The sequence below is a fragment of the Saccopteryx leptura genome, chromosome 6, assembly GCF_036850995.1.
Source record: "Saccopteryx leptura isolate mSacLep1 chromosome 6, mSacLep1_pri_phased_curated, whole genome shotgun sequence".
Lineage (NCBI taxonomy): Eukaryota > Metazoa > Chordata > Mammalia > Chiroptera > Emballonuridae > Saccopteryx > Saccopteryx leptura.
The window spans coordinates 55,931,355-55,948,642 of NC_089508.1; the positions used below are offsets into that span (position 1 = coordinate 55,931,355).

The following is a 17,288-nucleotide window of genomic DNA, read 5'->3' on the forward strand; positions in this document are numbered from 1 at the left end:
GGAGTCCTGGGTTCGATTCCCGGCCAGGGCACACAGAGAAGCGCCCATCTGCTTCTCCACCCCCTCTTCCTCTCTGTCTCTCTCTTCCCCTCCTGCAGCCAAGGCTCTATTGGAGTAAAGTTGGCCCAGGCGCTGAGGATGGCTCTATGGCCTCTGCCTCAGGTGCTAGAATGGCTCTAGTTGCAACAGAGCGACGCCCCAGATGGGCAGAGCATTGCCCCCTGGTGGACATGCCGGGTGGTGGATCCCGGTCAGGAACATGTGGGAGTCTGTCTGACTGCCTCCCCATTTCCAAATTCAGAAAAATACAAAAAAAAAAAAACAACCAAACAAACAAAAACCAACAGAAACTAAACTGGCAAGGACTAAGAAGGGAAGGATGATCAATTTAAGGCTGCAGTTCTATCACAGAACAATCTCAGTGTATTCTGATCTAAGTATAAACAGGAGACCTGGCTATTTTTCTAAGTCTTTAAACAATGCTACGTCAGAAAGGTTGCTGAAATATCCCAAGCATGCCGTGCATTGAGTCACACACCTATAAATTTGACTAAAGAGTTTCAAAATGGGCAATCCATTTCAGAGAGTCATGAGTATTTTCATTATGTAGTCTTTATTTTAAACGAACATTTTTTGTAAAAAAAAAAAGTCCACCTGGAATAAATCCATTTAAAAAAAACAAGAACACAACATCAGTATCAGTACACAGTTAATGAACTGGCTTAAACAAAGTTAACCACATGGCAGGTCCGCTTTAGCTGCAGGAGCTCTCCACATACAGCCATTGCAGCAAAAGTAAAATACACTGAGACATATACAGAGGATAATTCTATGGAAAAGCTAGATATTTCCCATTAGGGGCATGATTTTAGTCAACTTGTTTATGGTATTTTGTGTTAAAGAAACTGCAATGTCAGCTGCAAACAAAATAAAACCCATCAGTAAGGCCATAGGAATGAATTATAATTAAATTCACATTTTTAAAAAAAGGTAAGAAAATGAAACAAGAAGTTCTATTAGTTCTTGGCAATAAGAAATGCAATTGCATATGGTACAAGCATTTCAAAATATGAAATAGAATTTGAATATATCCCTAAAATAATTGTGTGCTAATTTTCATTTCTGTAAATTTTTTTTTAATTATTTTTAATTATTATTATTCATTTTAGAGAGGAGAGGGAGAGAGAGAGAGAGAAGAGACAGAGAGAGAGAAGCGGGGGAGGAGCTGGAAGCATCAACTCCCATAAGTGCCTTGACCAGGCAAGCCCAGGGTTTCGAACTGGCGACCTCAGCATTTCCAGGTCGACGCTTTATCCACTGCACCACCAGAGGTCAGGCTCATTTCTGTAAATTTCATTTAGGTTTTTTTCATAGTGAGCATGACATGTTAATTTTATTAGTCTTTTTAAGAAAAAAAGACTGATTCTACTGTAAAATTGCGCTAGTATTTGAAATTTTACTAGCATATCCTGTCTCCCTAGGTTTCTCTAGGACAAGAAATTTCATTTTTAGACATTCTTCCCCCCCTTCTTTAGATATAAGAAGGAAAAAGGAATGTACTTTCTGTTAGAAGAAAAATTCTAAAAACCTGACAGCAGAAATGACTGCTTAAAATCTGAGACAAGTAAACCAACATAATGAAGTGCTGTTTTAAAATTTTAAGCTTTGAAGCTCATCTTTAAAGATTAAGAACTAAATTTATAAAGAAATCTAAGTCAACTGGAAAAGAAAGTCTGCTTCAATGTATTACCTACTGTTCACATGAAAAACTTTATTATATAAGCCTTAATACAGATTCTCAGCATTAGAACCTGTAAAATGGAGCTATAATTTCTTAGTTAGAAATTTCTGCAAACATTTATCTATATTGCACAGCTAAATTTAGTTATTAATGGAGACAGGGAGATAATACTCCCCCCCCCCCACTACTGGATATGACATTTATGCTCTATTCTAAACTATCCCCTACTATTCCCAATGATACCTTTAATTTAAAACAAAACATATAACTTATATTGTGTTGGATGCTGAAAGGCTGGTTCACTGTTTTTCTACCAGGTATTAGAATACTAGTTAGCTAAATGAGGTATAATTAAAAATAGTCCTTCAAAGTAAAGAGTATAGTCTTCTGAATATTTATAACAAAGACTGCACAAAATGTTCATGTAAATAGTAAGAAACCCTGCAGCACCTCCTAACTGATGCACAGGTGGGTTGTTTTCTCATAATCTGTCTGAAGTAAAATATAGCTAAAATATGTTCCCAGTGAAACATTTTACAATCAGCTGATTTACATGCTACTTAGTTACAGTTCATTTTCACTGTCCAATACCCTCAGGCTCTATTTGAAAAGGTCCAGCGTCCAATCACATTGGCAGAAATTAGCACACTGATAATAAAGTGCCATCATGGAATACCATGAATACTGCTGCAGAAATCTTCATGGACCTCATCCATACAACCAAAAAAAAATGCTCACATAAAACTAGATTTCTTCAGTTTCAGCAGGGAACAGACAATTATCTCTCACTAAATTCATCTACAAATAGAAAAAATAATGCACTATATGTACATTATTAAGTAAAGTGGAATATTTATTGGGTCATTTTACCATGCAGACTGTGAATTTCCTATGGTTTTAGCTCAAATTATATACAATTTAGCAAGACTAAATGTAAGAAAATAGCAAGGACAATTTATTTCTATATAACAGAGCATATACCCCAAATTTGCTGCTACTTCAAAGAGCACCTTTAGACTCATCTAGCTTTTACAGGCTCTTTCAAAGGGAAGTTCATGGAGACTAGTTATTATTCCATATAAGACAAAAGAAGAGAGAAGAAATAAAGCAAAAGCAAAGCATTATATATATATATAAAAAGCTAACCACAGAATATGTCAGATTTGGTATGCAGACAACCCCTGAGATATAAACCAAAGTGTTAAGACACCAAATAGTCAGAGGTAAATTACTAGAATTACATTCATACATGGTGTCATAGCACTTGCCTTTTAGAAACTACTTTGTTACCTTCTAGAAAGCTTAACTGCTTAAATCTTTTTTCAGAAAATTAGTAAATACAAGATGTTTCTTAGAAATTATTTTCTCTTTCCAAAAATGTATCTAATTTTAAGACAGTAGACTTACAATCAACTTTCAATCAAAGAACCACTTGATCATACTGAGATACCAAGAGATGCCTTTAAGCCTATTGGGTAAGCCAAAAAAAAAAAAAAAAATCAAGGAGGCTGAAATCTCTTAACAATAAGTTTAGTATATCCATTATATCCATCAAAAATTCTCTGGAATATTTGCTGTAGCTAAAATGTGTGTAGGTTTTCAAACAAGTAGTAAAGGTTGGATGGTTCAAGCATTCTAATGATACATCTTAATTTGAAGCAGAATTCTCTGTGGTAACAAGCAATCCGTTTCCACTTTCATTTCCCATTCTTCATTTTAAGCATGATGGTAAACTTTGTCGGGGAAAAAAGGCCTAAGAGAAAGAATAATTATCAACAGAATTCATTTCCTTTATCACCTCTTTATTACTATCTTCTGTGTTACGACACTGAAGGCTAGAATAACAGCAATGACATAATGGTCTTAATTTGGCACATAAGTTAACACTAAATATCTTTATGTGATGGTTTCATCTACAAAAGGTTTACCAGTACCAGTGTTTGGTGAGAAAGGCAGCTAAACTTTTGGTTGGCGTTGGCCCAAATGACTAGCCCAGGTTCTCTAATAACGAGCCTGAACAGATGGAACTGGGTTCTACACATTCAACTATACTTGTTTTAAAACTGAAACCTTGCTTGTATTTTCTCTAATGAAAAGGAATGACTTTTCTTAAAGGCTGCACTAAGTCTAATTACTTTTACTTTTTTAAAAAGCCCAAGTAAAAACAGAACTAAAATCATTATTTTCACCATTACCAAGAGCTACCTCTACTAAATTTATGTTAACAAAGGAATTTTTCTCCCTATAGATAAGCTTTCTATGAACTAAAATCTAAATCTAACTCTTGTAGACAAGGATTATGGTAGGAATTGGTACTACAACTAACCCAGCAAGCAGAGGTATAAACCTAAGAAAAAATATTAAAGCTATGCTAAAGTGATAGAACCACAATTAGACACTGAAATATACCCTAAATGGTACATCTCTCTGCCCATAGAAAATTTCAGCTCAAGAAGTTCACAACTAGAAACAGACAATAATGGTCAAGGATGTATGTATAAAGAAACTGTGGCCTCTGATGAATAGATGGACATTTTTATAAATTTTTAAAATAAATTTTATCAGAATTTAATGATTATTAACTAAGAAAATCACAAATCAGAGCCCTTAAATAAATTATAGGAATGCAGTGACATCTGGCTATATGAACCAGACCAAATGTCCATTAATTTTAGTAGACTGACCTCTGCTTTAAATGTTCTACTCTTTTTTTAAACATCCCCCAAAGCACAAATTTGCCTAGAACTTCAGGAGACAAAAGTATGCACATCCGAGTCTAAGACTGTGCTATACCAGGGAAAGGCTAACATTGATGTGCAAAGTGAAAAGAAAAGGTAGCAGCTTCTGCGACAGGCAATAAAGAAAAAACAAGTCTTGCTGTGTCTCCATTTCATTGCTTCCGTGTCTGAAAAAAGGAGCCTGTTATCTTGATAGGCCACGAGGCTGGAATCCACTTGGCGTTCTGTGACAAGAGGCCTAGGTTCAGTGGTGCTCTCAGCAGCAGCCTGGTGATGCAATTCTGAGGCTGGGTGACCTGTGCTTTCAGAGAAGCAGGAAAGTGTCCTCTAGGTGTGCTGCAGTCTCTCAGAAAAAGTTTATCAAAGTAGTGAACAACGGAAGAAACTGGTCTTCTTTGATCGGTTTTCTGTTATCTTCACTGGTCCACCTGCCCCTGATGAATTGCTGTCGTTCTAAAAAAGGGAAGATAAAGTTACCAAGAAAATAAAAGTTTCAGCTCATGGTTTGATCCCAATTATCTAAAAATAACAATATCAAACCATACTGTAACTGTGTACTCAGTAGAGGATTTTATTAGAAAAGGAACTAGTGAAGCTCCAATGTTGGTTTCTTTGGAAATGGTGGATTAAAATGAGAAAAATCGTTTTAGGATAGCTCCTTTTATACATATTAAATGTAGTTAGGAAGCTCCTATTTCCAATTCAAAGAAATTATTGCCAAGGGAGTGTAAAGTTTCAAGGGTAATGATGGAAACAATGCTAAGATATTGGTATAGGCAATCCTGTTGTTAGAGGTAAGAGTTGGTAACATAAGGTAAACAATTATATTCAGAATTTAGGTTAAAATAAACTTTCAAGGTTGTCCTAATGATTCATCACTGAGATCATTTCAAACTTTTTTTTTTTTTTTTTGTGACAGAGGGAGAGAGACAGATAGGGACAGACAGGAAAAGGGAGAAGCATCAATTCTTCATTGCAGCTCCTTAGATGTTCATTGATTGCTTTCTCATATGTGCCCTGACCAGGGAGGGGGAGGCCTACAGGAGACCAAATGACCGCTTGCTCAAGCCAGCAACCTTGGGCTCAAGCTGGTGAGCTGTGCTCAAACCAGATGAGCCTGCGCTCAAGCCGGCGAGCTCGGGGTTTGGAACCTGGGTCCTTCGCATCCCAGTCCAACACTCTATCCACTGTGCCACTGCCTGGTCAGGCAAGATTGTTTCAAATTTAAGCAAACTTTAGCAACTCCAATTTCATATAGATATAAATATCAGTCACATCAAAACTGAACTAGATAATTTTATGAAAAAAATGTAATTAGTGCCATTATTATTTTAATTATTCAGATCAAAATTCAGTCAAAGTCCACTAAAAGAGCCAGATGAAAGAAATGAAATAGCTGCTGTTCAGAAGTTAAAAACCTGAAGAAACAGAAATAGGAATCAAAGTTCAACCAGGTGAATACATGAGTCAAGAAAAAAAATAAGTTCATGTGAATATATTATAATCAGGCCTATCCTTCTAATCAAATAAATACACAGCATAAATAATACAAATTTACAAATAGCATAATGAAAATAAAAATTATAAGTGATACAAACCATTTTTCTGTTGAGTTTTGTCATTATATCTCGTGCGAGTGTAAAAAAGGCCTAAAGGTAAACCAAAAATAGCATTATTATATATTTGTAATATATTTTAAAATAGAAATGTAGAATGTTTTCATTATTACACTATAAATTATAAATATATTATTTTAAATCTTTTATAAATTATTTATTTATTTATTTATTACTGATTCTAGAGGGAGAGAGAGAGAGAGACAGGAACATAGATCTGTTCCTGTATGTGCCCTGACTGGGGATTGAACAGGCAACCTCTGGGCTTTGGGTTGATGCTCTACCAACCGAGCTATCCAGCCAAGGCTATTTTAAAGCTTTTAATTAAGAAAAGATCATAACTATAATTATAGTATACATGATTATTGTATCTTATTTTTCAATTATATCATAAACATTTTCCAATATTATCAAAATGTCATTCACTCATCAAGTATTTTCTGCACATAATATCTGGCCCAAGTTCCTAATGTGATACTTTTTTAGTTATGTTTACCTTCCTCAGTACACCAAGAGCACGTGAGGAACAGAGGCCCTAAGTCACCCCTACATCCCCAGAGTAGGGCACAGCGCCTGATCTAGGAGATGCTGACTATGTGTTTAATAAGTGAATGAATAAGTACCCTATAGTTCTAAAATCTGTTTTACAAAAATCTCTGCCATTTACTCCCAATGTTCTCTCTTTCACACTGCTTTCACTCTTATTTGTATCTGAGAATATATATAATCTTAACATTCTAAAATCCTGACAGTGCCTACAGCTCAGCTAAATACCCTTCCCCCTGTGGAAATCAGTTCAAATGTGAGGACAATCTGATTCATCTCAGAAACATTTTATAAATGCCCAGTGTCTCTTGGCCTAAACCAAACATTTTTAATCCTATCATCCCTACTTTGTTTCTAGGGAGCCAAGACTCTTAAAGCTTCTTCTTCTTCTTCTTCTTTTTTTTTTTGTATTTTTCTGAAGCTGGAAACGGGGAGAGACAGTCAGACAGACTCCCGCATGCGCCCGACCGGGATCCACCCAGCACGCCCACCAGGGGCGACGCTCTGCCGTGACCAGAGCCACTCTAGCGCCCGGGGCAGAGGCCAAGGAGCCATCCCCAGCGCCCGGGCCAACCCTGCTCCAATGGAGCCCTGGCTGCAGGAGGGGAAGAGAGAGACAGAGAGGAAGGGGGGGGGGTGGAGAAGCAAATGGGCGCCTTTCCCATGTGCCCTGGCCGGGAATCGAACCCGGGTCCCCCGCACGCCAGGCCGATGCTCTACCACTGAGCCAACCGGCCAGGGCCCCTTAAAGCTTCTTTAGTTGTTTCCAAGCTAAACCCACTACTATGTTAGGCTCTTTGTTCCCAACCATACCTGATGTCCTCCAAAAATTCAGCAAAAGGAGTATTTCCAGTTATGTCAAACAGACACAATAAGCAACTATTATCACTCACTGTTGGTATCTTACTGTCATACTGGTCACCTCTGAGTCTAAATTTCTAAATAAGCCCATTGTTTATGAGCCTAATCACACTAAGTTAAAGCTCTGTGGAAATTGCTAATTTCTGCAGAATACCAGGTCAGAATAAGCAGCTTGGGCACCTCCCAGTTCTACATTTCCATAACTCAGTGCTCTCTCTAAGTCACAGGTGTGATCAGGCAGTCCCTGGGTTATGAATGAGATAGGTTCTGTAGGTGTGAAAATGTTTAGGTATTTATATGCACAGAAAGGCAAAAATTAACACAATGTTAAGACTAACAGAGATCTAAGCCTGCTCCAGTAAGCCAGGGTACTGAGTTCATTCTACAGGAGAAATCCTAAGTGAGCTACTTCAGTGAGCAAGCTTTTCTCCTGTCTCCATCATTAAAGCTGACGTAAGCCCTAGCTGGGTAGCACAGTTAGTCAGAGTGTCATCCCAGTAAGACAAGGGGGTTTGTTCCCCAGTGAAGACACATGCAAGAATCAACCAATGAATACATAAATAAGTGAAATAACAAACTGATGTTTCTCTCTTTCTCTCTCTCATCCTATTCTTCTCTCTAACATCAATAAGTACAAAATAAAATAGAGCTGACTTAAGAGGCTTCCCTTTCTGACAGAAGGAAATCCTTTTGTGGCAAGCAGAAGGAAGCATTTTTCTGCTTATCCATGCTTATGTAAATAAATCAGTACATTTCCTGTTTCCTAACACCCATTAGTGAACCTGAAAAAAGAGTTTTAGGTTTTTAAAACAAAGAAAAAGTTCTGATCAGTGTCCACTATCTAATAAAACCATTTAATCCTCAATTTTTAGCCATGATATGGTAAACAGTAATTAGCCTAAGGATGTTTATGAAATCAGTATTACTGTTAAGTGAATTACATATATTAAAAATATTACATGTAATATTTTTATGATCAGTTAAAAAATTTATTTTTTTTAACTTTTCTGAAGTTGGAAACAGGGAGGCAGTCAGACAGACTCCCGCATGCGCCCAACCGGGATCCACCTGGCATGCCCACCAGGGGGTGATGCTCTGTCCATCTTGGGGCATTGCTCTGCTGCAACCAGAGCCATTCTAGCGCCTGAGGCAGAGGCCACAGAGCCATCCCCAGTGCCCAGGCCAACTTTGCTCCAATGGAGCCTTGGCTGCAGGAGGGGAAGAGAGAGACAGGAAGGAGGGGGAGGAGTGGAGAAGCAGATGGGTGCTTCTCCTGTGTGCCCTGGCCGGGAATGGAACCCGGGACTCCTGCATGCCAGGCCGACGCTCTACCACTGAGCCAACCGGCTAGGGGCAAAAAATTTTTTTAAAAGAAAATATAATCAACATTTCTGTCCTTGGTAAACAAAATCTATTTTTAGAAAACTTTAGATGATTTAGTTTTCTTTAATGGTTAACTAACTAAAAATTTATTAAAGTACTCTCTGATAAACATACTTCCTTATTTCTACTAAATGCCATTGTGTTACAATGTATCATGCTTAATCTACTTCAAACATGTACAATAAGATAATTCTCTATCTCTCTTGGGAGAGTACATGAAGAGTAATTACATAAAAATAATTAAGACTTTGCTGCTACAGGCTACTGATGACATGAACGATAAACGATGAAAGAGAGACTGTGCTTGGTCAGCTAGTGCAGATTTCCAGCTTCCCAAATACAGGGCAAAACTGAACTTAAAACTGAACATCTATCTTTGTTCAGTGAATCTTATTTCTTCTTTAAGAGGGAGAGAGAGGAAGGGCAGGAAAGGAGAGAGGGTGAGAAACAGTTGCTTTCACTGAAGTTGTACATTGTTTCTCATATGTACCTTGGCCTGGGCCATGCCAGTGTCCCCCTGTTTAAGCCAATGACCTTGGGGTTTTTTTCATACCAGTGACTTTCGGGCTCAAGCTGGTGAGTTTTGGGATCATGTGGATGATCCCCTGCTCAAGCCAGTGACCCCACACTGACGAGCCTGTGCTCAGAGCCAGCAACCTCAGGACTTCAAACTAGCAATACCAGCATTTTGGGTTGACGCTTTATCCACGGCACCACCCACCATGGGTCAGGTTGTTCCATGAATCTTAATTGAGCAGTCAAATATATTCCATGTGGGGGCTGGGTACTAGAAATTCAACAACCAGGGTCCACATAAAACTCAGAAGTTCACAAAATGGAGGTGGAGTTCACACAAGGCACTCAGTAAGTCAGAGAAAAACAAGGCTTTGAGAACTGCTTGAACACAGGCACTGAAGCACTAGTGTTACTATATAAGAAGTCACCGAAAACTTCTTCCTTACCTCTTCTACATTTGTACTGGATTTTGCACTTGTCTCCAAGAATTTAATCCCATAGTCAATTGCTAACTGAAAGGCAAACAAACACATTTAAATTCAGTGCAAGTTAACTGAACATATAAAGCATATGTATTTTCTAGGTTTTTCAAAGTCTCAGAGGTACAGTATCTAGTTCGGAACGCCTGTAGTTCTCAAATCTCTTCACTTGTGTGTTTGAAATAGAGACATCTCCCTGAATCATCAGAAGTAACCCGGCATCATTTCCATTCAAAACACAGTTTAAGTGCTTCTCTTTCTTCCTATTTTATTTTAGTTCCCTAATATACTTACAAGAAAAACTATGACAGACACTCAACCCTACCATTAATCTGGGATTCATCTGCTCCTTTTATCTGCTCTGAAAGTACAATTCTCCAACAGTCACTATATGACTTTTCATTATTTTTTAATAAATTGCTGCTTAACAGAAAAGCTTAAAATACTAATTACTCACTGCTTTGGTTTCTACTGATTGTGACAAATGTGAATTCTTCTATATTTCAATCTATTCCCAAAGAGTTCTCACCTCATTTATAACACTAATATTTACGAGAATGTTTTCAGGAGATAAAAGTTGCAGTCAGATTGAAAACTCACTCTCTTTCTCTCTTTCTCTCTCTCTCTCTCTCTCTCTCTCACACACACACACACACACACACACACACACACACATACACACACATACACGGGCACGTGTGAAAGCAAAATCCCAGACTTAAAAACGGAAGCCTCTAAGTCAATTTAGAAAGTGTCATAGAAGTAAGTACGTATATATAATAAACTCCTTTGCTTTTACAGGACACAAAATAGAGAAATGCCTATAAATGATCAATAAATGGCATCCTTTGCTTGATGACTTACAAGGAGTTTATCCATAATAACCTAAATTTAATATGTGGTACAATATTCTTTAAAAAAAATGATTGGGGAATGATTACTGAAGAACTTCACCTATCCTATTACATTTTTTTCCAAAGAAAATAAATTATTTTAACTTTAGAACGGGTCATTTTCACACAGATATGGAAGAAATAGCCTGAACTCTTTAAACTGCAAGAATCTGAAAAAGAACCAATTCTGTATTGCCCAGAAAAAGAGCAAATTCTTTAGGAATGAGTCATGACTACACAGCATACAGAGTTGGATCTCGAATACTAATTCATACCATTCAAGTATGGATTATACCTCTTTGTTGTTTTTAAAGGATTGAAATATAGATATTTTTAAAACTTAAATAATTATACTAAGAAAATAAAGTCTTAATGTGTGTAGATTTGAACCTTTATGCGTTCAGTTCAAATTTACCTTCTCTCCTCTTTCTTTTGACACTTGTCTTTTGTCATTCATGTCACATTTGTTACCCAGAATCATTCTTTCAACATCTGAAGAGGCATGCTGCAGGAGAAAATAGTGTGTTATAAAAACAGCCCAAGAAAATCACAGTTATTCAACAGACAAATCCTAACCTGTCAGAAACATACCCAGGAATTTGATAATTAAGACAACCTTCCACTTAACACAAGGCACGATTCAGACAAAATTTTAAAAGATGGGAGCAGGGGAACAGCTATAGTATAAGAAGCTGTGCAAACTTTCTTCCCAGTGGCTTGAAGGAATTCTCATTTCTTTTTGTACATGAACAAACAGAAACAAAACTTACGGTTATTTAACAATAAAACTTCCAAATATTAGTTTGAGTCAAAGAAGAAAAAAAAACTTGATACTGAGGGAGCCAATGGGGAAGGTATTCTGGATTATTATTATTATTTTTTTTTTTTGGACAGAGAGAGATACAAAGAGAGGGACAGACAGGCAGGAAGGGAGAGAGATGAGAAGCATTAATTCTTTGTTGCAGCTCCTTAGTCTCCCTAGTTGTTCATTGATTGCATTCTCATATGTGCCTTGACTGGAGGGCTGCAGCAGAGCGAGTGACCCCTTGTTCAAGCCAGCAACCATGGGGTCATGCCTATGATCTTACACTCAAACCAATGACCCTACGCTCAAGCTGGTAAACCCTCGCTCAAGCCAGATGAGCCCTTGCTCAAGCCAGCAACCTCAAGGATTCGAACCTGGGTCCTCCACGCCACCGCCTGGTCAGGCTGGATTCTGAATTACTTAATAAATAAAATCATGAAAGTTAATATAATTGTGTACAAAACTGTTCCTAGGTAAGATTTCTTCCTGAAATGTCAAAAACATTAAAAAAAATCTTAATACCAATCAAACGGGAATTATTTCAAATATCTAAGAGGAGAAGATGGTAGAAGGGCCAAATGATAAGTTGCTGGAATACATAGTTTTTTTTGCCAGTCAAACAGATGGTGAAACAGAAAGAACCTGGGAATCATATGTTTTAACCCTGGCTCTCCTTTTTAAAGACAGGGAAGTCATTTCTTTATGGACTGTTTTCTCACATGAAAAATGGGGACTTATGTTAAATTATTTCCAAGATCTGGCCCAAGTTTAAACTTCTGTGGAACTGCTCCTGTTCCACAGCCCCCCACACCGAGATCCAGCTGGGCAGTCAGACTGGCAGACAAGCGAGCTCGCGTTCTAGGTCGCCAGCAGAGCCAGGGCCTGACCCACCTACGCCCTACTTCTTAGCAGCTCAGCTGCCTCTTCTAGCGACAGGAGCCTTTATAAGCGGCCGGGTTGCATCATTCAGTATCACCATGATGATCTCCAGTACCAACATTCTCTTTCCTTTACATACCTCTTCAATGTTTCTTATCCAATTTTTAATATTGTCAAAGGACTTTTCATTTGTGATGTCATAGACCAGCATAATTCCCTATAGAAGAAAAAAAGATCTTTATTTAGTACAGTATACATTTAAAGTTATAAAATACAACACAAATAAACTCCTCCCCTCTAGAAACCTTTTCTTTGTTTTGGTCGTTCTAAAAGGTATTCACAATAATATTTTACAGTACAGAGAAGCAAAAATAAATAAATTCTACCACTGTCTTGCCATGTAAATAAATACCCTGTTAACATTTCGACTGTTAACCTGTAATGAATTAGTGATTATAGTAAAGATGATACTCCCTTTCTACCTGACCCCACATGATAAGAACTGGCAGCAACTGGAGCTGAAAGAGTGTTTAAGTTAAAACAGAGATAACGTTGAGAGTAAGAGGCAATCTCTTCTGCTGTGCACTTGTTTATTGCAAGTAGAAATTGTCTTGCTTCTTGCTCCTATGCTAAGATTGTAACCACACTGCTTTAAAATTATATCTTTTAATATCAGTTGATCAAAATGTCACTACTTAAGTAAGTCACAGATACTTCAAATACATTAAACTTATTATACAAGTTTAATGAAATCATATTTTTAAAGCTGGCTGGTGTTTCTAAAGGGCTTATCTTCTAAATCAGGGGTCTCAAACTCGCGGCCCCGGCCCGCAGACTAATCCACAAAGTTCAAAATATTTTGGATAAAATTAAGTAAGCCTAGGGGCCTACTTGTATTTTCATTTCTCTAGCATCCTAGCTAGATATTAGCTTAGTTAACAGCAGTTGTGATGCGAACTACAGTTTCTGGTCGTTTTGTGACACTGAGTAAACTGCTTGTACGATTGTGCTTGTTGTACTGATTTTTTTTTGTTTTCAACTGCAGTGAGAAAAGTGTTGCGTAACAGTTGCCTTTTGTAGACCTAGTGCGGCCCGCCGAACGGCTGTGATCTTGCTCTGCGGCCCACATGCTGAGTTGAGTTTGAGACCCCTGTTCTAAATGTTTCAAATGATAACTGTATGCTAACTATTCCAAACTCTGTATCACCAGACCACGCTTCTGTATTAAGTGCTAGTTCCACCCACCCATTCAGTCATTCAAAAAATATTTAGTGGCCTGACCAGGCGATGGCGCAGTGGATAGAGCGTCGGACTGGGATGCGGAGGACTCAGGTTTGAGACCCCGTGGTCGCCAGCTTGAGCGCGGGCTCATCTGGCTTGAACAAAAAGCTCACCAGCTTGGACCCAAGGTCACTAGCTCCAGCAAGGGGTTACTCAGTCTGCTAAAGGCCCGCGGTCAAGGCACATATGAGAAAGCAATCAATGAACAACTAAGGTGTCGCAACGAAAAAAAACTGATGATTGATGCTTCTCATCTCTCTCCATTCCTTTCTGTCTGTCCCTATCTGTCCCTCTCTCTGACTCTGTCTCCATAAAAAAAAAAAAAAAAAAATTTAGTAAATGTACCTGATCTTATACTAAGTACAATAAGCAGTGCACAAGATACAGACAAATCCCTTCCTCTCATGAATAGATAGCAAAGAAAACAATAAACAAAACAATTATACAACTAATTATGATTTTGATAACTGCTATGAAGAAGTATGAGGCGATCTGAGCACAAATGCTAATGTGATCGGCTTGATGGGCTGGGTTGTTCAGGGAAGGCTTCCCTGAGAAAAGGACACTAAAGCCAAGGCCTGAGGGCTCAGTAGACTTGACGGGCAAAAAAACTGAGGCTGAGGTGAAGAGGGAAAGACCACAGTGCCCGGCACATAGGAGGAACGTTATAAATACCTTGCTGACCAGGAGGCCCAGGACCCACTGGTCCGAGTGAAAGAATGTCAGCTTGGCAGCAGTGCAGAGATCCAGTGGGAGAAGAGCACAAGACAGGGCCAAAGAGAGAGGCGGGGTCAGATGTGACTTGGAGACCACTAAATGGACATCACTTCCCAGGTGTCCTCTGTGGTCACTGAAACTTCAACTAAGTAAAACACGAGGCTATCTTCATCCCCTACAAATCTTTGCTTCCCTCTAGTCCTCTCGTCTTGAGGAAGGGCAATCCAGCCCTGCCAGTTAGTGAGTCCTCTCCTTCACAGTCAGTAGTCACCAAGTCCTGCAGGCCCGATACCCTCAGTATTTCCAGAATACAACACCTCCCAACACACCTGAATGGCCTTATTAACATTCTCAGTAATTAACCTTTACCTGGATTATTGCTATAGTCTTTAAGTGGTCTCTCTGCTTTCATTCTTAACCACCTCTAACCCACTCTCCATAAGGACACTAGTTATCACTTTATTCATACCTCTCCAGTATATGCATAATTCACTAAAATTTCTTAACATGGGAGCCAAAGTCCTTCAGGGTCTGGCTTTCAACTTTGTAAATAAATATAAAACATATATGTAAATAAAAATAAATATAAAATACACATGTATACACTGACAAAAGGATCCAGGAAACAATTAAATGTTAACAGAAGCTATCTCAGGGTAGTGGAATTTTTTTTTTTTTAAGTGAGAGGAGGAGAGATAGTGAGACAGGCTCCTGCATGAGCCCTGACCGGGATCCACCTGGCAACCCCTGTCTGGGGCCAGTGCTTGAATCAACTAAGCCAGGGGTAGTCAACCTTTTTATACCTACCACCCACTTTTGTATCTCTGTTAGTAGTAAAATTTTCTAACCACCCACCGGTTCCACAGTAATGGTGATTTATAAAGTAGGGAAGTAACTTTACTTTATAAAATTTATAAAGTAAAGTTACAGCAAGTTAAAGCATATAATAATAATTACTTACCAAGTACTTTATGTCGAATTTTCGCTAAGTTTGGCAGAATAAATCTTTATAAAACAACTTACTATGGTTAAATCTATCTTTTTATTTATACTTTGGTTGCTCCACTACCACCCACCATGAAAGCTGGAATGCCCACTAGTGGGCGGTAGGGACTAGGTTGACTACCACTGAACTAGGCCATCCTAAGCACCCAGGGCCAACGCTCAAACCAACTGAGCCACTGGCTGCAGGAGAGGAAGAGGGAAAAAGGGGGAGAAGGAGGAGGAAGAAGCAGATGGTCGCTTCTCCTGTGTGCCCTGACCGGAAATTGAACCTGGGACATCCACACACTGGGCCAATACTCTATCCACTAAGCAAACTAACCAAGGTGGTGGTGGGATATCTGGATGATTTCTTGGGTTTTTCAAAGTTTTCTCTACTACATGTAACTTCTGACAATCAGAAAAATATATGTTATTGTTTAAATGACAAGCAGTAATATCCTGTATCCTCCTTCTAGCCTGGAGATTTTACAACTGTCAATGTAAACAACTTCTTTAAAAAATCAAAGTGGAAAACTATACACTTAAATGGTAAATTTTATGTTGTTATTTTACCATACACACACACACACACACACACACACACACACACACACACAAAACCACCTCAAAATGGAATCTGAATAATTCCTGATTCAAAGTACTTAGCTGCCTAGAATATTAATGTTAACCAAGTACCTGCCATCGCTCTATGAACCTTTGGGGTTATATGGACCGTCTCGATCATAACTGCCTATGTCTGTCAAGTGGCACTCTGGATGGTTAGAACAGGACGTGTGGGCAGTGCAGTGGGCAAGGACATAGGCCATGGACTCAGAGGCATCTCCTTGGAGATCCTGCAGATGTTATTTTATCCCTCTTGGTCTCCAGTTCTCATTTGTAAAATGAGGACAGAATGTTTTCCACAGTGGATTCTTCTGAGAATCTGAGACATTATGTATAAAGTATTTAACCTAGAACCAGAATAAAGCTTAGACTCAGTAAACAGCAGCTATTTTTAATTTATATCTTAGGTTTTAATAGCAAAAAAACTCTTTGACTATTTAATGTAAGCATACTGATATTATGAATCAGTTGGAAATACAGACTCAAGCATTCCAGTTAAAACTTTATATATCTTGCCTGACCAGGCGGTGGCGCAGTGGATTGAATGTTGGACTGAGATGCAGAAGACCCAAGTTCAAGACCCCGAGGTCTCCAGCTTGAGCAAAGCTCACGAGCTTGGACCCAAGGTCGCTGGCTCCAGCAAGGGGTTACTCGGTCTGCTGAAGGCCCGCAGTCAAGGCACATATAAGAAAGCAATCAATGAACAACTAAGGTGTCACAACAAAAAACTAATGATTGATGCTTCTCATCTCTCTCCATTCCTGCCTATCCCTCTCTCTGACTCTCTCTCTGTCTCTGTAAAAAAAATTAAAAAAAAAAATAAATTAAATAAATAAATAAAACTTTATCTTATACAGTATATACCTATAATAACAGTTTCCTTTGAGTTCTTAAGACAGTGTTCCTCTATGAGAAATGTTGATATGGTCCTTTTTTTCTCCAAAAGCCTGATTGTCATCAGGGTTACTGCTTTGCCACTAAATGTTGCTGAATAGCTTGAAATAGACCAAAAGACTGTGATGGTGGCTGATTCCAGTACAATGCTTATCAACATGTTGCACACCTGAATAAACCAAACTAACCCCACCAGAACTACCACTTGCTAAAATGAGGACATGCCCCAATAAGAACATGATGCCCAACAAGAACACGATGGCCACACATCCCACTGGAACAGATGACCTGCAAGATCCAAAACTCAAGTTGAACAGGCTTTCCTGAAGAT

At 38.5% G+C, this 17,288-nt stretch overlaps 1 protein-coding gene across 1 annotated transcript in view; it reads right to left on the reverse strand.

Moving 5' to 3' along the window:
- Positions 1 to 594: 594 nt before the first annotated feature.
- The window catches only part of RAB8B (RAB8B, member RAS oncogene family), a 73,993-nt gene continuing 57,299 nt past the window's right edge, over positions 595 to 17,288 (reverse strand). Inside the window, exons 4-8 of the mRNA XM_066341531.1 lie at positions 12,597 to 12,674; positions 11,189 to 11,278; positions 9,848 to 9,913; positions 6,078 to 6,128; positions 595 to 4,932 (exon numbers count right to left, since the gene is read on the reverse strand). Of these exons, the coding sequence (XP_066197628.1) occupies positions 4,840 to 4,932; positions 6,078 to 6,128; positions 9,848 to 9,913; positions 11,189 to 11,278; positions 12,597 to 12,674 (378 nt within the window). The 3' untranslated portion in view covers positions 595 to 4,839. The remainder of the gene's footprint in view (positions 4,933 to 6,077; positions 6,129 to 9,847; positions 9,914 to 11,188; positions 11,279 to 12,596; positions 12,675 to 17,288) is intronic.